At 44.2% G+C, this 25556-nt stretch overlaps 1 protein-coding gene across 7 annotated transcripts in view; it reads left to right on the top strand.

Moving 5' to 3' along the window:
- CTPS2 (CTP synthase 2) overlaps window positions 1–25556 on the top strand; it is a 106889-nt gene that overhangs the window by 15975 nt on the left and 65358 nt on the right. For all 7 annotated transcript variants that reach the window (XM_019666470.1, XM_019666462.1, XM_019666479.1 and 4 more), the window contains 8 exons: window positions 1650–1750; window positions 10659–10775; window positions 10923–11006; window positions 12341–12421; window positions 15741–15892; window positions 19759–19891; window positions 22644–22732; window positions 23678–23772. In XM_019666470.1, coding sequence (XP_019522015.1) covers window positions 1650–1750; window positions 10659–10775; window positions 10923–11006; window positions 12341–12421; window positions 15741–15892; window positions 19759–19891; window positions 22644–22732; window positions 23678–23772 — 852 coding nt within the window. The remainder of the gene's footprint in view (window positions 1–1649; window positions 1751–10658; window positions 10776–10922; window positions 11007–12340; window positions 12422–15740; window positions 15893–19758; window positions 19892–22643; window positions 22733–23677; window positions 23773–25556) is intronic.

Genomic DNA, 25556 nt, shown 5'->3' with positions numbered 1-25556 from the left:
GTCTGACCCTTTTTTCACCAACCCTTTCCCTGGATAGTATGGCTCTCTTTTGTCTTAGAAGTCATTTCCCCCCCCCCTCTCCCCCCCCCCCCCACACCTCTGAAGTCTGCGTTTGTATTTCCTACATGGTAGGGTAAAGGTGATAATTCTGCGTCCCCTTTAAATCACTTTCATGCTGGAACCAGCTGAGAAGTTGATGTAGGAATAGGGCAGATTGAGATCAAAAGGTCAGCTATGTTATTGCCAAAATTGGATGGTGTGGCACAGATCTCCAGTACGGTGATGCTTTCTAATAGTTTCCCCCCAAGTGTCAGTCTAGACCCACGGAAGGGAGATCTGCCTCACATTTGCATTGTCCCAATGATGGAGGAGATGGCAAGGCCCCAGACCTGGGCCCTGACCCCTAATCCCTGTGCTGTCCACATGGAGGCAGAACCCAGCGGACCTCACCTCACTCTCCCCAAAAGGAGTGGGCTGGGCATGTGCAATGGGTCGTTCCAAATGCACCAATCAAAGATGACTTCCTCCTGCCTTGAGGACATGGCAGGTATGAGGTGGGGCAGGTGACAGGTACACCTTTGCCTCAGTTTCCTGAAGGCAAACGTTTCTACTTCTTGCTGTCACATTAGGTTAGGTGGCTATGCCAAGTCCCAGTGCCTCCACATGGATGTCACCTTTTTGTCTGTCCAGTTGAGATAGTGAGCTGCAGGCCTGCTCACCACCCAAGGGACTCCTGGGCCTCACATACTTGCGGGGATGTTATCTTTTGGCCTCTTCAGCTGACATAGCAGTCACAGGCCCCTGGTCAGCACACAGACCTTGTCTATACCCTCTTTTTTTTTTTTTTAAAGATTTTATCGGGGAATTGGGGAAGGGGAACATTGTGTTTTTCCAGGACCCATCAGCTCCAAGTCAAGTTCTTGTTCTTCAGTCTTAATTGTGGAGGACTCAAGCTCAGCTCCAAGTCTAGTCGCCACTTTCAATCTAGTTGCAGGAGGCATAGCCCACCATCCCATGCTGGAGTTGAACCGGCAACCTTGTTGTTAGGAGCATGCGCTCTCACCAGCTGAGCCACCCGGCCGCCCATTGGCAGCTCAGCAGCAGCTCAGCTCGGGCGCAGCTCACTGGCCCATGTAAGAATTGAACTGGCGACCCTGTTGCTCAGCGCTCGTGCTCTTAACCAACTGTACCACCTGGCCGGCCTTTTTTCTTTCTTTCTTTCTTTTTTTTTGTCTGTACCCTCTTGAGTGGACTCCTCCCCACTGGCTGGTGGGCTGCACAGGGTCTGCAGGGCCTGGCCACTCTGCGTCCTTCTTTCCTGTGAAGTCTAGCATTCAGCACCCTCCTTGCGCAGTTTTTCATTGACATTCTAGGTGCTTTCTAATTGCATCAAAGATGGTATTTCTGCTTTCTGTTTCTTGTTCTTTGGGGTCGGTTAGTTTCAAGAGAAAAGGCATAACATTTCAATGACTAAATCCATACTGTGTCTGTAGTATTAATTTCAGTGAAGGAAGATAATAGCATCAGGACTGTAGCTTATATAATTTGTTAGGTGGCTGTCAGGTTATTTGGGAGATTCTAAAGACAGTGATACATTTCTTTCTCATGACCATGAAATAAGCTTTTATGCTAATTAATTCTTTCTACAGTTGTTCCTCACATTACTGATGCTGTCCAGGAGTGGGTTATGAATCAAGCCACGGTGCCTGTGGATGGGCATAAGGAAGAGCCCCAAATATGTGTTATTGAGGTGAGCATGGCACTTTTTCTTTTTTTAAGATTTTTTTATTGGGGAATTGGGGGGGATGGGAACAGTGCTGGGGAATTGGGAAGGGGAACAGACAAGTTGCTGTCATTTTGTTCTTCAGTCTAGTTGTGGAGGACATTGCTTCACTGGCCCAGGTTGGCACCATCATTGCGCTCTTCCCGGGCGAGGCAGATCAGTCGCCGGCTTCTGGACGGCCGATCACAGCGGCTGCTGGCCGCTCACGCTGGCTGCTGGCTACACACGGTAGCCCCTGGCAACCCACTGCCACAGGGGCTGTAGCCTACGCCGTCACCGGCAACTCACGGCAGCCCAGCTCCAGGTTGAGCTGTTGTTCAGCATCTTAGCTGTGGAGGGCAGTGTCACTGGCCCTCATATGTGGGATCTGAACCAGGGCCCTCTGGCGTCCCAAGCCAGTTCTTAACCATCGTGCCACTCAGCCGGCCCTTTTTTTTTTTTTTTTTTTTTTTTTAGCTGAGCCATTCTGTCACCTGTTGGTAGCTCAGCAGCAGCTCAGCTCAGGCGGGGACTCAAACCACTGTTGCTCAGAGCTTGCAATCTTGAGCGAGCTCTTAACTAACTGAGCCACTCGGCCGGCCCTTTTTTTATTTTAAAGATTTTATTGGAGAATTGAGGGAGGGGAACAGGGTTGGGGAATCAAGGAAGGGGAACAGACAAGGTGCTGTCCTTTTGTTCTTCAGTCTAGTTGTGGAGGATGTTGCTTCACTGGCCCATGTTGGTATTATTATTATGCTCTTCCCTGGTGAGGCAGATCCGTCACCAGCCACTGGATGGCCGCTCACGGCGGCTGCTGGCTGCTCACGCTGGCTGCTAGCCACTCACAGTAGTTTATGGCAGCCCACTGCAGCAGGGGCTGCAGCCTACGCCATCGCCGGTGACTCCCGGCAGCCCAGCTCCAGCTTGAGCTGTTGTTCACCATCTTAGCTGTAGAGGGTGCAACACACTGGCCCTCATATGTGGGATCCAAACCAGGGACCTGCTGCTCAGAGCTGGCGTCCCAAGCCAACTCCTAACCAACACGGCACTCGGCTGGCCCCATTTTCTTTATAAACTTATATCCTTCTGGGTTTTTAAGCATCTGATCTTTATTCATTCAACAAATATGTAGAGATGGTCTCCTGTGTGCCAGACACTGGGCTAGGAGGTGGATTACACCAGGGAGTGACACAGATGGTCCCTGCCTTTGTCACAAGTCAGTGGGCAAGATTGGCATTAAACTGAGTACTCCTGGTATGGGCATGCAGCAAGCTGCATGGGAAGACATCAGTTGCTATAAAGTCAATGTTAGGGCCTCCTCTGCCAAGCCTGGGATGGGCACAGTCTCTGGCCTTGAGGAGCTTGCAGACCACCCTGTCCTCACACAACAGAATGCATTCTAGTGAGAGCTATTTGAGAAGCATTTGCAAAGTGCATTGGAAGTAGAGAGAGACGGAGTTAGGGAAGTCTGATGGTAGAGGTGATTTGGAGGTGAGTATTAGCTGTTTAAAGGAACAACATAGTATTTGACCTTGCTACTTATTCACATCTTCCCTTACTGTCAGTGTGCAGAATGAGAATGTCAGTTGATGTAATAGCTAGGCAGGAGAGCAGAATAACGAACAGTTTGGCTTCTAGGGTCAGACTGCCCAAGGTCAAATTCCTCCTGTGACCCCTGAGTGTTGTATAGGTCAGTGGTTAGAGTCTGGAGCTGGACTGCTTGTGTTCATAGCCCAGTTGGCTCACTTACCAGCTGGGCGACCTTGGAGAAGTTCATTTAACTTCGTTGTGTCTCAATTCACTCATCTGTTAAATGGGGATAATGATAATACTTAACTCAATTGTTTTGAGGATTAAATATGTCAGTACACTCAGTGCTTAGAATAGTGTCAGGTCTATGGTATGTGCTCAAAAATTATTAGCCATTATTAAGGTGCCTGTGTGACTTTTGGCAAATTACTTCTCAAAGCTTCAATGTACTCATCTATAACAATATGATAATAATGTAATATTGTAATAATGACAAGATGATAATAACAGCAGGTTGTTGTGAGGATTACATGTGATAATATAAAGCACTTGGCAATGTCTGGATTTCAAAAGTGCTCAGTAAACATGTTAGCTGTTGTTATTGTCATCATTATCAGTGTTAGCAGACAGATATTATGCTATCTACGAGGTCCATTTTGTTAATAGAGCTGATAAACTTAACATAATGTGCCATATTATATATTAACTACTTTGTACTACTATAATAGCATGGCTGATAAACTTAATATAAATACATAAGTGTGCTATACAAAATTTTCTCTTCCTTGGTGGTACTGATTTCTTCACAATTTACAAGGAAAGAGGGAATGCTTCCTTTTTAATTTTTAAAAATTGGAGTATAACGTAAATACAGAAAAGTGTCCATATAGGTGTAGATAGCTTGATGAAGTTTTACAAATTAAATACACCTGCATACTTCGGCTTGCTTCCTTCAAAAATGTTTAACATCGAATACAGTGAATAGTTCGCAAACAAACTGGGCAATGATAAAGACAGTGTGAAAAAAGAGAAAGGCAGGTAAAAGCTCCAGGAAGAATAGCATCTGCTTTGAGAACGGAGATGTAACTGGGGCATAGCTTGACTCTACAGTGAAGAAGACTTACACGGTCACTCCAGTTACTGATTTTCAATTTTTAGACTCAATCCCAGGATGCATAAGATAAGGCTTCAAAGCAGGGATGTAAATGTCCTCAGCTTTGAAAAGAGGATTCATGAGGTAGAGGGGGTGGAGAAGTGTTGGGGGGGAAGGAGGGAGATAAGATCCCCATTTTACACCGTGAGGCGCCTGCAGATACTGTTAGTGCATTTATTCGCTGCTTGATGACAGGGATGCGTTCTGAGAAATGCGCTGTCAGGTGATTTTGTCATTGTGTGAACATCACAGAGTGCACTTACACAAGGCTAGACGGTCTAGCCTACTACACACTCAGGCTGTGTGGTACAGCCTGTTGCTATGAGGCTACAAGCCTGCACAGCATGTTACTGTACAAAGTAGGAGCTTAAATTAAGAACAAGAGAAAATGATGCAACCAAGAGACGCACGCAGTAAACACGAGCAAATGGGGCTGCTGCTGGTGTAACACGGCACATTGTTTTACAGCAAACATTTTTTTAAAAGATTTTTTATTGGGGAATTGGGGGGATGGGAACAGTGCTGGGGAATTGGGGGAAGGGGAACAGACAAGTTGTTGTTGTTTTGTTCTTCAGTCTAGTTGTGGAGGACATTGCTTCACTGGCCCAAGTTGGCACCATCATTGCACTCTTCCCAGCTGAGGCAGATAGGTCGCCGGCCATTGGACGGCAGCTCACACCGGCTGCCGGCCACTCACGGTAGCTTACAGCAGCCCACTGCAGTCCCACTGCAGCGTATGCCGTCACTAGCGACTCATGGCAGCCCAGTTCCAGGTCAAGCTGTTGTTCACCATGTTAGCTGCAGAGGGCATAGCGTCACTGGCCCTCATGTGGGATCCGAACTGGGGCCCTGCTGCTCAGAGCTGGCGCCCCAAGCCAACTCTTAACCAGCGCGCCACTTGGCCAGCCCTGTTTTAAAAGTTTTTGTAGGTGAAAAAAGAGCCTTTTCTTAAGACTATTAACTTAATCTTAGGGAAAGTTCCAAATGGTCATGTGTATGGATGTTTTTGCTTTTTCTTTTCTGATTCTACTCCTTTAAAAAAAAATCTACGTTTTTAATAGTAATCACAAAAAAAGAGGAGAAATTATTATTTTTTAAATGTAATTGAGCTGCCCCTGAACTTCATTAAAATATAAGCCCAATTTGACCTTGGATGAGCCTTATTAATACTTCTTTTTTAATCTTCCCAGCTTTTCTAGCAATTTTTTTTTGAGAATCATCCTTGAACAAAGCTTTTATATTTCATTCTGGGGCTGGCGCACTTGACTCTCTTTGTCATCATTTTACAAAGAAGTTTGCTGTAGAGACAGACTTTAATTGTTAGAGATTCCATTTACACAATGAAATCAAGAATTCTCAATGACATCTCAAATTAAACTGTAGTTTCCATCTCAACAAACAGCAAGCAAACATTTTAGGCCTGTACCTGCATATTGTTCTTTTTTTCATGTGTATGTTCTTTGTTTTTTATAGCTTTATTTTATTTATTTTTTATTCCCCCCCCCCCCTCTCTCCCCCACACCTCTGAGCCGTTGTTCTTCAGTCTAGCTGTGGAGGACGTCGCTCTCTAGGCCATGTTGGTGTTATGGTCATTGCACTCTACTCCACTGAGGCAGTTGGTCACCGGCCGCTCACGGTGGCTCACAGCAGCTCTCGCCGGCTGCTGGCCACTCACGGCAGCCCAGCTCCAGGTCGAGCCATTGTTCACCTTCTTAGATGTAGAGGGTGCAGCGTCACTGGCCCATGTGGGAGTCAACTGGCAGCCCCTTTGTTCAGGGCTTGCGTTCTTACCAACTGAGCTATCTGGCCTCCCCCATGTGTATGTTCTTTATATTTTTTTGTTCTGCTCTTGAATTGACTTGTTTGGCTTAACAAACATTAATTTAGCACTTTGATATGTAGTAGCTTTATGATAGGATGATGACTCCTGCTTTCCAGGACCAATCATCTCAATTTTTAATGTCATGGAAACAGAGGAACAGTGCCATGTTGTCCCCAGCAAAACTCCCTCTTCTCCATACAACCCTGACGTTTATATTTGCTTATTGGACACTAGGTCAGACATCCTTTGGGGTTGGTTCTAAGTTGTGCTCAACATTTGTGTTTGTGCACAATTTAAGCTTTCGAAGAAGGGCCGCCAAAGCTGATTTTTAGTGGTAAGTGTGTAGAAGCTTTTGAAATGTCTCCAAAGCCTTTTTGCAGTGAGGCGTTGACTTCTCAGGCCAGTGGAGCTGACAGGCTTTAGTACAGGTCATCTAAGCATGATCCTGCAATAATTTACACCTGGCTTAAAGGAATAAAAAGTGCCTCCCTCCCTTCCTCCCTTTCTTTTCAAAAGAGAGGGAACCTTTCTTTTTTTTTTAAGATTTTATTTGGGAATTGAGGGAGGGGAACAGCACTGGGGAATCGGGAAAGAGGAACAGACAAGTTGCTGTCCTTTTGTTCTTTAGTCTAGTTGTGGAGGACGTCACTTCACTGGCCCATGTTGTATGATCATTGTGCTCTTCCCGGGTGAGGCAGTTGCTCACTGGCCATTGGACTGCTTGCTGTTGACGGCAGCTCTTCGCAGCTCATGGCGGCTCATGTAAGCGCACACCCGCTGCTGGCCAGCCCCACTGCAGCCTACGTGGGCAGCCCAGCTCCAGGTTGAGCTGTTGTTCCCTATCTTAGCTGTAGAGGGCACAGCATTGCTGGCCCACATGTGGGATCCCAATCAGGGCCCTGCTGCTCAGAGCTGGCATCGCAAGCCAACTCCTAACCAACGCACCATTCTGCCCAGCCCGAGAGGGCACCTTTCTTTAAAGGCAAAACCCACATTGCACATCTCAATTTGCTGCTGCTTTGATTTCAACTTTGGATAGATCTTAAAATATTGTTATAGGTGCTATTTCCCTATTATGCGGGGAAAGAATTAATTTAGGACTATTCTAGTAATAATCCTGAAAGTTTCTGATCACAATGATGATAACCGGGAGCCAGAGGAGCCATAATGCAACCTTCCAAATTGGCAGAGAGAGTGCAGTACGACTGCTGGCCACGTGGGGGCAGAAGCGAATAATGTTTAAAGTTTTTGCCTTCTTTTCCGGATTTCCTGTTGACTCCCAGAACACTCCCATCAAACCCCAGAAGATATCTCCATAGGGTTTAGTGTAAGTGCAGACCTCTTTTTTTTTCCTAAAAAAAATTGTCCCCATTAGATTCTCCTGCACGGTAATTAGTGAGCACTTATGCTGCTCACCCCCTGCCAGTTTCCTGATTGCATGTGCTATTTCTTGGATTTTCATAATTAAGATTGTCATTGTTTTACAGAACGATCATATGTTTCTATCTGTTCTATACCCAGGAAACTTGAATTTTAATTATGTTTTACTATCTGAGTTATCTGAGTTAAAAATAATTTCTTTTGCAGCAATGAAATCCTGAGACTTCTTATTTTGATTTTGTTGTAATTATGGAAACAGATACCAGAATGCTGTTACCCAGGGCTTATACTGAATTTCGAGACCCTTCTGTCCTGTCCTGACAACTAACGGAAACCCCCAGGGCTGCATGTAGGGCGCTGTGCTTGTGCTGGAGATATATGGCAGGCACATTCCTGCCCTCATGGGGCTTACAGCCTAGAGGGGTAGAGAGACAGGAAACCAGGATCCACATAAAATAATGGCACCAGTGGGGCGGAAGCATGGAGAGCAAGAAGTGGGGGTGGGGGAGAAAGGGGGTGGGACATGAGATGAGAGTAGAGACATGTGCAAGGGTCAGATCATATAGGGCCATTTGCTGGCTGCATAAAGGAGTTTAGATTTTATTTTTAGTGAAGCAGTGAGTCATGGAAGGGTATAAGCACAGGAGAGAGATGTCCTGAGTTTTGAAAAGGTCACTCTGCTTGGTGTATGACAAATGGTTTGATTGTAGGACAGGAGAGGGTGGAAGCTGGGAGGCCGTTAAGATTGAGGGTCAGCAAACTTTTTTAGTAAAGGACCAGCTAGTAAATATAGTTAGCTTTGCAGATCAGAGTGTCCCTGTCACAGCTACTCTACTCTGCGATTGTAGTGTGACAGCAGCCATAGGCAAAATGTAAACGAATGGGCATAGCCAGGTGCCAATAAAACTTTATATATAAAGACAGGCAGCAGGCCATGGTTTGCCACTCTCTGGTTTAGATTACTGCAGTAATCCTGGCAAAAGATGGTGTGGGCCTTGGTGTCTAGGATGGAAACTGTGCGAGAGGTTTTTGATATATGACCCACGAAACCAGGTTGGGCGAGGAAAAGGGGGCACGGAGGATGACTTCCAAGAATTCTAGCTTGAACCAGTTAGTGGGAGGAGATGCTGTTTGCTGCGATGATGAGGAAGCACCCAGAGAAACTGGCCCAGAGGTCGTGGACCAGGAGTTCAGTTTGGGACATGGTAAGTGTGAGTAATTGTTGTCAAGGACAAGTTGGCTGCAAAGCCCAGTGGTGCTGGGAAGAGAGGTCAGGGCTCAAAGTAAGTTCTGGACCCCATCAGGTAGCAGAAGCCAGAGAAGATGGTGAATTCTGGGGCTGGGCCCACCGTGATCTCTTCCTCCTTAACATCCAGATCATTCCACGTAGTGCTGAAGTTTTACTCCTGATTGTTCTTTAGCTCTGCCTTATTTTCCTTGCTCCATTTTGAGCTCCTTAGGAACACCTTGTCATAAATTCTTCACAGCACCTCATGTATAGTGTTGAGCATGGGGTAGATGCTCAAATGCTAGAGAATTAATTTTGAAATTCGTGTCATAGTCTTTAAGTATTTAAATATGGTGAGGATGAATGGGTTAAGGTGAAATTTATCCTGGTTTAAAGTAAAATGCTTAAGTAACTATTGGAAGCACATTGTAAATTAACATTTGTCAAAGGATTATACAGTCAGGAATGTTCTCAGGGCTTTCGGAACTGCTTGTTTCAGAAAGCCAGCATGTTTTCATAGTAGTGATTTCATTCTAGTAGTACCACCACTGCAAGTAGACTGTTCAGATGCTTGCAAGTGTGTGTGTGTGCGTGTGTGTGCGGCATATGCTCATTCATTCATGGAGAGAGAGAGCGAGAAAGAGAGAGAGAATGCTCTTTCACACCAGGCAGAGCCAGGTGCCTCTCACCTTTCTCATATTGTCACTGGATTTTTTTTAAAAGATTTTTTTATTGGGGAATTGGGGAAGGGGAACAGCCAAGTTGTTGTCCTTCCATCTTAGTTGTGGAGGGCGCAGCTAGCTCAGCTCCAAGTCCAGTCACCATCTGGCTACCCATCGGCAGCTCGCGGCGGCTCAGCTCAAGGTGTCGTGTTCAATCGTAGTTGCGGGTGGGCGTAGCCCACCATCCCATGTGGGAGTCAAACTGGCAACCTTGTTAGGAGCACGTGCTCTCACCAGCTGAGCCATCCTGCCACCTGTTGGAAGCGCAGTGGCAGCTCAGCTTGGGCACAGCTCACTGGCCCATATGGGAATCGAACCGGCAACCCTGTTGCTCAGAGCTTGCGCTCTCAACCAACTGAGCCACTTGGCTGGCCTTTGTCACTGGATTTGAATTCTACCTTTCAACTGGACCGAGAACCAAGCTGATATTGCTCTTCTGTGGCCTAATGCTGGATCCTGTTATCTGCTTATGAATTCCCTTCTCTTTTCTTAAAGCCCTCCATTTTACTGTTTAACATTTTCAGTCTTGATGAGATGAAGGGTTGGCAGCCTCAGAATGATCCCCCATTTTTGCGGGGTGTGGGAATTTACTAGTCTGTAACATCCCAGTGAATCAATGATAGCATGACTCACTTAATTTAGTTCATATCTCCACACAACAGGCGAGTGATACTGTGAACACTGGAATTGGATCACCCTTGAAGTCCTTGCTCTCGCTTCTCCCTTCTTGAGCCTCTGCTCGCTCTCTTTCTTGTTTACTAGGCTGTTACACTCCCATCTCTTCTTCTTACTTTACTTCCTAGTCTTCATTTTCTCTTCATCTCCCTCTTAAACGTACAGTGCTTTTCTTTTTTTATTTCTAACAGCTTTAGTGAAGTTTAATTTATAGATCATAAATCTCATCTGTGTTAGGTGTACAATTCAGTGATCTTTAGTATATTTACAAACTTCTGTTCTTGTACAACCATCAAATTTCAGTTGTTCTGCTTATATGATCAAGAATTTTTCTATGAGTCTGTGTAACATGGACGATCACTTGTGTCTTTTTTTTCCATTCCCAGCTGGGTGGCACCATTGGAGACATTGAAGGAATGCCATTTGTGGAAGCGTTCAGACAATTCCAGTTTAAAGCAAAAAAAGAGAATTTCTGTAATATCCATGTTAGCCTTGTCCCACAGGTGAGCTTTCCAGATAAGTATGTAGACAGCAACTTGTGTTAAGTCTTCCTCTGATATTCTGTGTATTCCATGTTTTATCTAGGGAGCCATTCACTCTCCAGGAGAGCTAAATGCCCAATGTACTGACAGTGACCCTTTTCTTTTCAGCCCAGTGCTACTGGAGAACAAAAAACCAAACCCACACAAAACAGTGTCCGTGCGCTGAGGGGGTTAGGACTGTCTCCCGATCTGGTGAGTTAAAGAGAGTTGGTAAATTTCTTGGAATAGGATCTCCTTTTCTTTTTTTTTTTTTTTAAAGATTTTATTGGAGAATTGGGGGAGGGGAACAGACAAGTTGCTGTCCGTTTGTTCTTCAGTCTAGTTGTGGAGGCCGTCGCTTCACTGGCCCATGTTGGTATTGTGGCCATTGCGCTCTTCCCAGGTGAGGCAGATGGGTCACTGGCCACTGGACAGCCGCTCACGGCGGCTCTTGGCAGCTCATGCCTGCTGCCGGCTGCTCACGCCGGCTGCCAGCCACTCACGGTAGCTTATGGCAGCCCACTGCAGCCTACACCATTGCTGGTGACCCACGGCAGCCCAACTCCAGGTGGAGCTGTTGTTCACCATCTTAGCTGTAGAGGGCGCAGCGTCACTGGCCCATGTGGGATCTGAACCAGCGGTGCTGCTGCTCAGAGCCGGCACTCCCAAGCCAACTCTTAACCAACACGCCACTCGGCTGGCCCAGGATCTCCTTTTCTTAATCTATAATATCATTTAAGTCCTTTCTAGTTCTCAAATGGTTCCTGTGAGATTGAGCTTTTTGTATCGGGGAGCCAGGGAAGGCTTATTCCCTCATCCTCAAGTGTTGCTTTACACATTTCTAAATTGGCCATTGGTTCTCCAAGCCCTCCTTTGATTGGCCACATTGATAGCTGGGCAAGGGCAATGTCCTGTCATTTTGTATGATACCTGGGTCTTTCAGAGTGAGGTGGGACATGGAGATTTTCCTGTGACCCTGCTAGGACGGGCTATCACTGCTCTTACTAATAGCAGGTAATCCAGTTCTTGCTACTAGTCTAGATCAGGGGTCGGTAAATAAGTGCCTACAGGCCCGTTGCCTGTAAATAAAGTTTTATTGGGACATGGTACCACCCATTGTGTACATTTGTCTCTAGCTATCTTTGCATAGCAGGATACAATTGAGTAGTCAGGATGGTGACTGCATGACCCGCAAAACCGAAAATATTTACTATCTGGCCCTTAGAGAAAAAGCTTGCCAGTGTCTGGTCTAGCTCTGTTCTTGCATTTTTAAAGAAGTAGCATTTGTGAGCCTTGACTGTACTTACCAGAGACGACTTCACATTTCGAGTTCTTACTGCTGGATTCGTGTTGAGTTTGATTAAATTTGCTTATATTGGTGTTCAGACCAGTTTCTAAAAGTCCAGTGGAATGCCCAGAATGAACATGTACATACTTGGTCAAGTCTATTGTAGCAAAAAGAATTTATGAAGTGTCCTCCTGAAAACGAATGGTGACGTGGACAGCCGATTCTTGCTTGCTGACCTGTGCATAACTGACTTTGACAGATTGTCTGCCGAAGTTCAACGCCCATCGAAATGGCTGTGAAGGAAAAGATTTCTATGTTTTGTCACGTGAACCCTGAACAGGTTAGTGCTACTCTTTAGATTTTATTGCCTTGCAGGCACTTCTGCTGATGCCAGAGTTTTACACCTCTTCAATTATCGTATTGCTTTTCACAGCATTTATGAAAATTCATATCCAACCATAGCTTCCTTGCCTTTAAGTTAATACTCCTGACACTCCTGATTCCTTAGGTGCATGTTTCTTTGCATAATCACTCCTTAAGTTAACATACAAAACCAGGTGGGTTTTTTAACTCCCAGTCACACCTCTAGAGAGAGAACCATGTGAAACCTGCTTATCATTTCTTTATCTTGTCTTTCCAGGGCACTGACTGCTTTCACTGCAATTTCTCCTTTGTACCTGCTACAGCTTAACTCACCCCAAAGCACATATTACATTGACATTCACACTATCACTTCTGATTACATCAGTGGCCTCAGTTCAATTCATTGCTATGAAACTGTACGGTGATTTGGGCTCAGGTCCTCTGTCTGTCGGATTTTCCACCTGGGTATCTGAGAGTTAGCCTTTCCTTTTTCTTTCATTCTCTTATCTCTGTCTCTTGTTTGCAGTAAGGCTCAGGCATAAGGGATTGGAGTTGGCTATAATTTAAACAGCGATACAACCAGTGCTCAGGAAAAGGGTGAGGTTTAGCAAAAGCCTTTTGTTTTCTTCTGATAACCTCTGAGTTCTCTGGAGCCTAAAAACCATGTAATCAAATTTCTGTATCTCAGGGGGCAGTCTGATGAAGAGCTTCCTGCGCAATGTTTCAGGGTCAGTGCATAAGTGGGAACTATGAAAAATATCATGGAAGGTTGAAAGGACTCCCCTGTGTTTTTATGTCATCAAGCCATGTTGATTTTGTTCAATTGTTTTTTGTACCCTTCCTATTGGTAAATAGTACTCTGTGTGTGTATTAAACAAATATAACTTGGTTTCCTAAATAGAAGGAGAATACAGCTTTTAGAGTTGGGTTTTTGACAGCCCTGTTGACGTGAGAACATCCAAACCTGTGAATTTTTTATGAGTTGATTTGAACCAAACTGATGAATGCCAGGAGGCAAGATCTCAAATGCTCCAAAGAATGAGAGTTTTGTGGTTCCTTTTGTACATTTGGAATTAAGGAGGGAAAGTAAGGAAGATTACATGAAGGTGGGAGAAAGCAAGGTGGGATTGGATTACAGGATAGTTCAAAAGATTCTGTACTCCCTTGAGTGTGCTTATGCCTCTGAGGGGTCCAAAAAAAGAGGATTACTCTGGCATTTCAAAGGTGTGTTCACCTAGGTGCACCAGAACAATAGACAGGGCTGGCTTAAGGCAAGGATAAACCTTTTACTAGAGAAGTTATAGGCCCAAGGTGTGACTACCCGCCATGACCTCCCCAGTTCGAAATCTGTGATCAGATCATCTTGTGAGGTTACTTTGGTCACTGGACTTGTCAGATTTACAGAGCCCCCTTTTTCATTCAGTTCTGAGACAGAAGATTTAGTCCAAGCGTTTGACCATATCGAGTCTGTTTTCTATATAACTATAGATTCTGAAGAATACTCTGTCTCATCAGTCCACAGGCCAGTTTATTAGCCATTTTTCAGCACGTCGTTTTTTGTGATATGAGTTAATGCTCCCATTTCATAGTTCCCAGCGAATTTGCATTTAAAGCATTTCTCATCTGGGTTGCCCAGGAGGGGATAGAGAATCAGAGGTGTCTCTGTGGATGTGGCCCCTTACTATAACATTTTAAAAAGTCTCTCTTTGGCTTGGAGGATGAGTAACTAGATCCACACTCCATGCCTTCCACATGTGGGAGTTGTGGATGTCCAGAGATTTAATTGTTGTGACAGAGCCTCATATCAGTGACACCTCGGCACTTTCAGTTGTGTTGGTAAATGCACAAGTGAGGCACACTAGTCTTAAGTATCAGGTTGGTGATGTCCAAACAGCTTAGGAAATCCCTGGATAGCTATGGATTTGGAAAGACTGCACACATATTGTTGGCAGCTCATTTTTTGGCATTTATGTAGGATGTGGCAGATCCTTAAATGCCTGCCAGTAGCTTCTTGGATGTACTTGAGAGGGTGGTGAAAGCTTGTTAGGGTAAGTGTGGAAAAAAAACCACACCACCTGGCAGGGGAGCCATTCTCTAACAGGTGTAATTAATTTGATTGTGGGCCAAATGAATGTAGCCAAATGAAGGGGGCAGACAAAAGCAACCACAGCAGCAGCAACAGCAACAAATGAATGAAGAAACAGACTGCATACCCACATTTCAGAGACAAGGTGTATGCATTCAATGCTATAGCTTTAACCTCGACTTAGAAGATGGCACCTTGGGTGGTATGTCTTGATATTGACATATAAAGCATCCACATTCCAACACCAATTGTCTGACATCAGCTGGGGGTCCTGCAGTTCAATTCTAACAGTAATGACCCAGAGTGACAGACTCCATAAGTTTAAGGGCTCAGTCCTTTACAAGACTGCCCTTGTTTCAGACACCAGGCACAAGTGTCCAGTGTCCCCAAGCTACCCACACTTCTGCCTGGCTGACTACAAACCTGGGGCTTCTCACCACTCCTTCAGGTTTGCGAATTCTCTAGAATGACTCACCGAACTCAGGAAAGTGCTGTATTTACCATTACCGTTTTATTATAAAGGGTACAGATTAACAGCCAGATGAAGAGACACACAGGGCAAAGTCTAGGAGGGTCCTGAGTGCAAGAGCTTTTATCTCCATAGAGTCAGGGGGAGCCACCCTCCTGGCACACCTGTCTATTCACCTACCAGGACGCTCCCCTGAGTCTTGGTATTCAGAGTTTTATGGGAGTTTCATTACATAGGCATGATTGACTAAATCATTGTTCAGGTGATCGAATTCAATCTCCAGCCCCCCATCCACTTGGTGGAGGTCAGGTGGCTGAAAGTTCCAGCCCTTTAATTACTTGGTTGATTTCTCTGGTGACTAAATCCCATCCTGAAGCCACCTACGGGCCACCCTGAGTCATCTCATTAGCATAACAAAGATACCCCATCACTCAGGAAATTCCAAACATTTTTGAAGCTCTGTGTCAGTAAGTGGGAACAAAGATCATATACTATATATATTTTTTATTCTACCACAGCATCCATGGTTGCAAAGGTAGAATAATGAATTCAAAGCATTTTGTAATTAGATGAAACTAACCTTGCGTGAATTCTGCCTCTTGTTTAGGTGGCTGGGTCTTGGTTTTCTTCTATCAGTATAAATCAACTGCCAGGCTCGAGTTCTGGCTTTTTCTTGAGCTCATTCTTGTGTCATATTTGAGTCATTCTACTTAAATACGGTGTTTTATCATCATTAACCAGGTCCTATGTATCCGTGATGTTTCTTCCACATATCGAGTGCCTGTGCTTTTGGAGGAACAAGGCGTTGTTAAATATTTTAAAGAGAGATTGGATTTGCCCATTGGTGATTGTGCAAGTAATTTGCTTTTCAAGTGGAGAAATATGGCTGACAGGTACGTGAAAGGAATTACTAATATAATCTTTAATAATTCTTGTGTTTAGGGGTAGGACTGAGGCATACCTTAAAAGGTACCTATGTTACATTCTGCGCGTGGATGTTTTTTGTCTGGGTGTGTCTAAAGCTCTAGCACATTGTTAGAATGTTTTGCTGTACTCTGAGGATTTCTGGAGCCTTTGGAGCATTTTGATTTATTAGCTTATTTCTTAGTTTCTGAATATTTTAAACAGTTTTAAACGTCATGGATTTTTCTGTTTGTTTGTTTTGTTTTGCTTGTTTTTAAGATTTGGTTACCATTTCCTACAGAAAATCCTTTTGAATGGGAAGTTTTGGCTATATTATTATTGTTCCATCCTGCATTTATTAGCTATCAGCATCTTTATTAAAACCCCTGATAGGTTTTTTTTTTTAAGATTTTTTTATTGGGGAATTGGGGAAGGGGAACAGCGTTGGGGAATCAGGGACGGGGAACAGACAAGTTGCTGTCCTTTGGTTCTTCAGTCTAGTTGTGGAGGACGTTGCTTCACTGGCCCAAGTTGGTATTATCATTTCGCTCTTCCCAGGTGAGGCAGTTGCTCGCTGGCCATTGGACGGCCGCTCACTGTGGCTCACGGCAGCTCACTCTGGCTGCCGGCCACTCACGATAGCCCATGGCAACCCACTGCAGTCCCCACTGCAGCCTACACCGTCGCCGGCGACTCACAGCAGCCCAGCTCCAGGTAGAGCTGTTGATCACCATCTTAGCTGTAGAGGGCACAGCGTCACTGGCTCTCATGTGAGATCCGAACCGGGGCCCTGCTGCTCAGAGCTGGCATCCCAAGCCAGCTCTTAATCAACGCGCCACTCGGCGGGCCTAGGTTTTAACTTTATTAATTTCAACAAAGTGGTTTCATTTGAAGTCATATGGAAATTGAATCTCCATCGCCCTTTTCTTAAATGTAGATGGGGCATGACTCCGTAAAACCTTGACTCCCTGGTTTCTTGTGCAGCTTAGGGAGAGGCAGGAGGTGCAGCAGTTAGAAACGTAGGCTCTGGTGTTGCTAAGAGAGTAGATCCTAAATGTTCTCATCACAAGAAAAAAAACTTACAATATATGTGGTGATGGATGTTAACTACACTTACTGTGGAGACCATTTTGCAAAATCTGTATATATTGAATCATTATGTTGTACACTTGAAACTAATATAATGTTACATGTCAATGATATCTAAATAAAAAACATGTATAGACTTTGACATCAGACACCGTGGATTCAAATCCTAGCTTCTCCTCTCACTAGCTGTGTGAGTTTGAGCAGATTACTTAACCTCTCTGGGCTTTTTCTCCCATCCATATATAATGGGGCGATACCAGTACATACATGGTGGAAATTATGAGCGACAACATGTACGGCCTTAACACCGAATTAGAGACTAAGTGTTGATTATTGATGTTGGTATCAATAATTAAAATGATTTGATGGTGACAAAAATCACTGACCTTGGTAGATGACTAGTAGATTGAAGTTCTCTTACCCTTTCACTGAAAAATTTAAAGTGTTTTAGGATTTTTGGGGCAAGCATAATAGAATCAGGAATAAAGTGCAGTTTCTGAGCTTAGGTACTCTAATGAATGAGGATAAATGAAACCCCTGCCCTGCAGAATGCTTAAGGACTCAGTCATTTTGTAGGAATTTTCTGAGTAGCTTCGGGCTGATTCTCTCTGAGGACTAGAAATTTTAATATTTTAACCCCTTTTTTTTTGGAAATAGCTCTAGATTATTCTCTATGCCTCTGTGCTTTTTAAAGCCAGTGTTTGGCCTTCCTGTTAGTTTCCTGTGGCTGCTATAGAACAAAGTACGACAAACTAGGTGGCTGAAAACAACAGTCTCTGACAGTTACGGAGGTCAGACGTTCAAAATCAAGGCATCAACAGGGTTGGTTCCTTCCGGAGGCTCAGAGGGAGAATCTGTTCCTTGCTCTCTCCTAGTTTCTGGTGGCTGCCAGTGGTCCTTGGTGTTCCTTGGCTGGTGGCTGTAGGTCCCAGTGGGAAAGAGGTCACCAGGGGGATGGGCTGAGGATACCTTCCTGGACAGTGGCCCTCCTCCGTGGTTGGTGTGACCCAGTGGACTCACCTGTCCCACCTGGCTTGAATGACCCCTCCTCCCTTGAGAAGACTGGACATGAGTGAGTGGAAGGAGGAACTGGCAGTATTGACTCCAGCCTTGCTTCCTTCCCAGGAGCAGAGCTGATGTCCCTCCCTCAATGCAGGAGTGAGAACAGGGTTGGGGAGGATGAGGGCTCAGCCCCGCTGCTGTGCTCAAATGTGGTTGTGATCGCCAGTTCCCACAGGCCAAACACTGGGACAGAAAGCACTCTCCTCTGATGTCTCTTGAAATCTTGGCTTGATACTGACTTGCTTGTTACCTGTGTCCTTTATGTAGAGCTGGGGTGAAGCGTAGGCAGCTACATTATCTCCAGAGCAACATAAACTTAACTGGCAAGTGAAAGGTTGAGCAGCCTTCTCTCAGGTCCTTTAGTCACCTTCCTAGAAAGTCATCTTTACTGTCAGTTTTGACCTCATTGCTTCTTGTGCATTTCTCTCCTCCCAGCCTGTTTGACATCATGTTGCCCTTGTGCTCTCTGCAGATGTTGATATGAATGAGGAATAGTCCACACCACAGGAGCATTTCTGTTCTAAGGTGTTGGAGGAAGGGTTTGCTTCCAAGCCCTAAAATATATTCAGCCCCAAGATGACATTTCCACATACTTAGTATCAGACCAGACATTTTTCATGTTCTTTGAACAGATTTCCTGACAAAAGGAACAGTAAAGATTGTGGCTCTAATGGTAAAATGTGATTGAGCGTTTTATGTAGAATGGAATTTTCTCATAAAAATGATCTAAACGCATTGTAACACTTTAAATAGTACTCTTAGCACCATTCTTCAGGCATGCCATGAATAACCTGGCTTTTGTGGGCCAGCTGGGAATGTAACAATTTTTAATATTGACAGTTTGAATGCATTTTCTTTGTAATGTCACCTTACAAAGTTAATATTGGAATGTTTCCTATTGACACTTAAAATGCATTTTCTTGTACGATGCTACCTTATTTAAGGACAGCTCATGTGTATGAGATGGGGACAGCTTTTTATATTTTTAATGCTTTTAATTTTTTCTCTGATTTATATCTGTGCCTGCTTATGTAAACTGATGTTGGGATTTCTTATGATTTTGAAATCTGTCGGCATACATGTTTTAGTTCTTTGGGGGTGTGGTGGGGATTTGAATCAAGTACATTAAGTTCAAGGCTCATTGGCTCCTAAGGTTTATTTTTATTATTATTTTTTAATTTTTAAGATTTTATTGGGGAATTGGGGACAGGAACAATGTTGAGGAATTTGGGAAGGGGAACATTGTGTTTTTCCAGGACCCATCAGCTCCAAGTCAAGTTGTTGTCCTTCAATCTTAGTCGTGGAAGGAGCAGCTCAGCTCCAAGTCCAGTGGCCACTTTTCAATCTAGTTTCGGGGGGAGGGGGGGACGCAGCTCACCATCCCATGTAGGAGTCAAACCGGCAACCTTGTTGTTAAGAGCACGCTCTCTAACCAACTGAGCCATCTGACCGCCCACTGGCAGCTCAGCGGCAGCTCAGCTCAAGGTGCCGTGTTCAATTTTAGTTGCGGGGTGCACAGCGCACCATCCCATGTGGGAGTCAAACTGGGAACCTTATTGTTAAGAGCACGCGCTCTTACCAGCTGAGCCATCCAGCTGGCCCTGCTCCTAAGGTTTTGAAAAGTATCTTGGGATAAGAGTAGTGGCTGTTATGTTTGTGATGGTATGTTACATGCGTATAACCTTAAACTTGTCTTCCCCCCCAGGTATGAAAGATTACAGAAAACCTGCTCCATCGCCCTGGTTGGCAAGTACACCAAGCTCAGAGACTGCTACGCCTCTGTGTTCAAAGCCCTGGAACACTCGGCCTTGGCCATCAACCACAAGTTGAACCTGATGGTGAGTCCTGACCCGGTCTTCTGGATATTTATTTCAGTCATTCACCCTAATATCTTGTGTGTCAGGGAGGCAGGCTGTGTTGAAGGATCCCCAAAACCACCTCCAGGTTTGACGATTCTCCAGGACTCAGCGTATAGTCAGAATTATGGCTAAGCTTAATCACAGTGAAAGGATACAGAGCAAAATCAGCGAGGAGAAAAGGGCACAGGATCAAGTCTGGGGGAAACTTCCAGGAGCCCTCTCCCAGTGGAGTCCCAGAGGACATGCTTAATTCCCCTAGCGACGAACTGTGACAACATGTATGGAGTGCAGTCTGCCGGGAAAGCTCACTAGAGACTCAGCACCCAGGGTTTTTATTGGGGGCTGATCACATGGGCACCTCCTGTGTACTAAGTACCAAATTGCTAGACCCCCAGAAAGAAAGCAGGTGATCGGCATAAATTGGGTTGCTTCTACAAACTCCGTAGGCACAATGAGCGACTCTTACCAGGTCTGGAAATACTGGGTACCCTTCCCAAATCCAAGTGTCCAGATGCCAGCCAAGGGCCAACCTTATAAGAAGGCCTTTCCAAGGATGGCGATCAGGCCTGCCATGCTAACTGTGTTCTGCCTACAAGTTTAAGGCACAGTTTTTGAAATTAGGCTTTGCACATCCAGGGCCATATATACTTCATACTCATTTAAGTACATTGTATTTGCCTAACAAGAAAATAGAACTTTTTTCCCCTTTGCATTTCAATCCAGTTTTTCAAAATGCTATATTGCTTTTTCTAACTTGGAGGAGTGGTATCTGGCACACAGTGACCATTTTTTAAAATCAGTATATGGGATAGAAGAACTGGAGTTGTTATATATAGCTTGAGTATTTGTGTTTGTTAGATATAGAAGTAGTATGTTCTCAGTGTAGAAAATGTTAAAAAGGCATCATGTAAAATGCAGTAAGCAAGATTCCTCTTCCCTGAAATCACGCTTCTCTGTTGTACCTGTTATTCCCAGTTTGATGCATATCTTTCTAGACTTTGCTCTCTCTATATATAAATGTTTATTTTCAGTGATACTCTCTATGGGTATATCACAGTTCAATCAACCCTTATTATCTTGGTTTAAATGGTGAAACCTTTATATATGAGCAGAAAGATGCATTTATATGTTCAAGAAATTTATTGGGTTGTCGGAAAAGTCACGACATATTTTTTCTATGTTTTTCGTTGCAAAAATGCGTCATGACTCTTCCGACAACCTAATAGTAACTTCCACTTAGACACCAGCTTAGGACCTATCTGACTTTTCTCTCATAGCTTTGTAGCCCTCTTCTTTTCTAACCACTTCTTATTTTTGGCTTTACAATGAATATTTTACTTCCTATTCTTCCCACTCCTCCAAGTCCTCTACCCCCTCGTAGAGAAAAGGAAACAGCAATGGAAAAATTGTTACGATACAAATTTTGTAAACCCTTTAAAATTTTGTATGTTAAGATGTAGTCAGATAGTGATTTTTACAAAGGGGATATTAAAATCATATAGTTATGTGGGGACTGTTTTGTATATAGGAATTATGCATGATTTTTCTTTTTAAAAATTATTTATATATTCATTTATTTAATTAATTTAATTTTAATTAAAGTTTACTGGGGTGATAATGGTTAGTCAAGTTATGCAGGTTTCAGGTGTACAATTCTGGAACACATCATCTATATATCACATTGCGTGCTCACCACCCAGAGTCAGTTCTCCTTCTATCGTCATATATTTGATCGTGTTTGCCTTCAGTTTTCATTTAATAGAGTTTATTGACACTCGCTTCTACTCAGCACTGTTGGAGTCACGGTCTTGGAAAATTCTTTTTGAGTCCAGCCTGTTGCTGTGTTCTGCCTACAAGTTTAAGGCACAGTTTTTGAAATTAGGCTTTGCTCACCTGGCTTACTTGCCGACTGCTTTCCAGTCCTCCCTGCATTTCCCACTTTGTCTCTGGGTGATCCTTCTGAAACCACTCTCGGCTCCTTCTGTTCCCGTTGTTCCCTCATGTAAGACCTTTCAGTGGCTTCAAGTGTAATCTCCTCTGGCTGGGTGGAGCCTCTTTCAAGGGCCCCAGAATGGCCACCATTTTCTCTCTTTCCTCTGAGGTTTCATACACGCTGTTCCTTCACCTCCCTTACTTCGTTTGTGTCCTGCACGCCTTCACGCCTACCTCCCAACGTGCACATACATGCTCGTCTGACTTCCGCTCATCCTCGAGGGCTTAGCTTCTTGGATGTCACCTCCCCATCAATCTTCCCTGATGACGCCCCCTCCCTTCTTTCCTCCAGTGTCCAGTAGAGTAAGTGTGGCTCCTGGTTCCTTCTGCAGCATTCATTTCCCTGCTCGCTGTAGCCATTATCCCACCATGGTGGTGCTGCCTGCTTATCTGGTTTCTTAATCTTCCTGAAAGATTATAAAAGCCCCAAGACAAGAGGTCATGCTTTTCTGTCCCAAGTGTCCAGTACGGGGTTTGCATAACAAGCACTTACTGAATAATTGTGTCATAGTGTTAGATAGTTCTAATATTTCTGAGTACAGTAAAACCTTGGATTGTGAGTAACGTGGTTTGCGAGTGTTCTGCAAGATGAGCAAACATTTCTAATACATTTTAACGTGGTAAACGAGCAATGTCTTGCAATATAAGTAGTTTGTTTCCGGAACCAATGCTCGCAAACCAAGGTATTACTGTATTTATTTTTCTTAAATGGTCCTTTAATCTATTGGATGTTTTTTAGTACATAGACTCCATCGATCTGGAGCACACCACGGAAGCTGAGGACCCTGTGAAATTTCATGAAGCGTGGCAGAAGCTGTGCAAAGCTGAGTGAGTCTTGGGGACCATCTACGCCAGTTAGGAGAATGCCATTGTGCTTTTTCTGGAATGATTTGATCGACCCCCATTACTAATTTTTGTGCATTTTGAAAGGTGGTCCGGAGTGCTGTGGTCATTACAGGTGGTTGTGTCGCATTCACACTGCACTTACTTTACAACATGCCATGTTAATGTTAGTGTCATGTGCAATGAAAATAGTTTTATTTTGGGGACGATGGGGATCCTGTCTTGGAGAGAAAGCATGTTTATTGTACTGAATGGTGCAGAGATGCATCTTACACAAAGTTGAAGCACAAGGATGACAACCCTTCTCTCTTGGTTATATTTTCTTTTCCACATCATTTGATTCTTGTTTTTATTTCCTAAGTAATCAACAGAACAATTGAGCAGCGTTGTATTATTGTGAGGGTAGCATGACCCACCTCCCCCCACCCCCTTTTCAAATGAGTATTTGCTTAGAAGGTCTCTAAAGTGTCTTCTAACAAGGAAATTTTCATCTGCCCTACTTTAATTAGCAGTTGAAATCTTAGGCTAATTTTACCAGTTTAACTCTTTCTGATTATATAAGAGATCTTAACATTTTTATAAGTTGTTTTTTTGTGTTTTTTTAAAAAACGAACCTTAAGCTATTTTTATTCCGGTAATTCTTGGCATTTTTAACTGAATTGAGTTTCTCAGTCACTATGCTTATACCACCAAGATATACCAGAAAATATATATCGAGGTCAATTGTGAGAAATTATTGCATCTTCTTCATACCCTGGGAGGATTTCAGGCAGGAAGTTCAGGATGTCAGATTATGTAATCAATTCTGAATACAGACCTCAAGCATATGCTCTAGCACTGGACTGGGGACCAGTAAGCATGAAAAGTTGAAAACAAGAGTCTTAAAATTAAAATAACATGAATTTCACCCTCATCTTGTGTTGATTACAGTGGTGTTCTTGTGCCAGGAGGCTTTGGAATCAGAGGAACGTCGGGAAAACTCCAGGCAATTTCTTGGGCAAGGACAAAGAAGATTCCTTTTCTGGGTAAAGCTCATGTTTATGGATCCTAACTATGAATTTATTAAACTTTTGACACCTAGTAGGGGTAATACTTAATAGAGTTTGTTAACATGAAAAGTGTGAACTCAGATTTGCGTATTCAGGCACCAAATAGTTTGCAACAGGGGTCAGCAAACTATATCTTGCAGGTCATACCTGGCTTGTGTCCTGTTTTTGTAAATAAAGTTTTATTGGTATACAGCCACTCCAGTTTGTTTATATAGTGTCTATAGCAGGGGTCGGCAAACTGCGGCCCACGAGCCACGTGCGGCTCTTGAGGTACGTTCTGTCTCAAAAGTTTGCCGACCCCTGGAAGAGCCAGTCCTGTCCCTCACAACAATTTAAAAATTATTTGAGACCCATAAATGTATTTTTAAATAATCGCCATTATGTGAATAATATCCTTTAAAAATTTTATAAATGAAACTATGATAGTTTTATTTTCATTTTCAATTTTACTTCAGAGCCTGTGGCTTATGAGTTGCAGTTTGCTGACCCCTGGCGGCCTCTTCCGTCTCAAAAGTTTGCCAACCCCTGGTCTATTGCAGCTTTTGTGGTACGATGGCAGAGTGGGAGACCCTACAGCCTGCAAAGCCTAAAGTCTTTACTATCTGGCCTTTTACGGAAAGAGTTTGTTGACCCAGGAGAACTTACCATTGCTCTGGTTGGGTAGCAAGAGGCCTGGCGAAGTTGCTGTCCATACCTGCTCTTACCTTCCCCAATTCCCACCCAAATCCTTCTTTCCATCACTTCAAGCAGAGCACCATTCAACAGATCTTCACAATGTTCTTTCTAATCAGAAAAAAATTATTTAAGTTGAAATTTCTATGCTCTTTCTAGAAAAGATAATACAGAAAGACCGTCCACATTACAGGAACAGCTCTGTTGAAATTTGGTAGTGCTGGGTCTTTTTAATGCTTTTGTTCACATTGCAAAGCATGGCTTCTGTGCCAGTGAAATCAGATGAAATGGACCCTTGATGGGACAAAGGCAGTCATGCAGGTGGGATTCAGGCGGGAGAGGGAGTGTAGAGAGGCTGTGCTTCACACTGTGCTTGGATCTATTGGTGGGTTTACAGTCCGAGTGGACAGCTTTTGGTACCTTTTACTATCAGCAGACTATTCATTTTCCCCGTTGCCTTTGTTCTTTGATTAACTTTCTAGATGTTCTCTACTGAGATCCATTTTCAAAAGGGAATCCAGTAGTTACCTTGATACCTTGTTTTGTTTTACTTGTCTAAGCTCGTCTGGGCCATTGTTTTCTTTTTTTTTTTTTTTAAGATTTTTTTAAATTGGGGAATTGGGGGATGGGAACAGCGCTGGGGAATTGGGGGAAGGGGAACAGACAAGTTGCTGTCGTTTTGTTCTTCAGTCTAGTTGTGGAGGACGTTGCTTCACTGGCCCAAGTTGGCACCATCATTGCGCTCTTCCCGGGCGAGGCAGATCAGTCGCCGGCTTCTGGATGGCCACTCACTGCGGCTGCTGGCCACTCACACTGGCTGCTGGCTACACACGGTAGCCCATGGCAACCCACTGCCACAGGGGGTGCAGCCTACGCCGTCGCCGGTGACTCACGGCAGCCCAGCTCCAGGTTGAGCTGTTGTTCAGCATCTTAGCTGTAGAGGGCAGTGTCACTGGCCCTCATATGTGGGATCCGAACCGGGGCCCTCTGGCGTCCCAAGCCAGCTCTTAACCAACGCGCCACTCGGCCGGCCCCCATTGTTTTCTTTTGACGTAATCGTGTTTGGTTTCTGTCTAAACATGGTTCAA

This window comes from Hipposideros armiger, unplaced genomic scaffold (genome assembly GCF_001890085.2).
Source record: "Hipposideros armiger isolate ML-2016 unplaced genomic scaffold, ASM189008v1 scaffold_13, whole genome shotgun sequence".
In the NCBI taxonomy this organism is placed as follows: Eukaryota; Metazoa; Chordata; class Mammalia; order Chiroptera; family Hipposideridae; genus Hipposideros; species Hipposideros armiger.
This window is presented reverse-complemented; position numbering and strand designations above follow the sequence as displayed.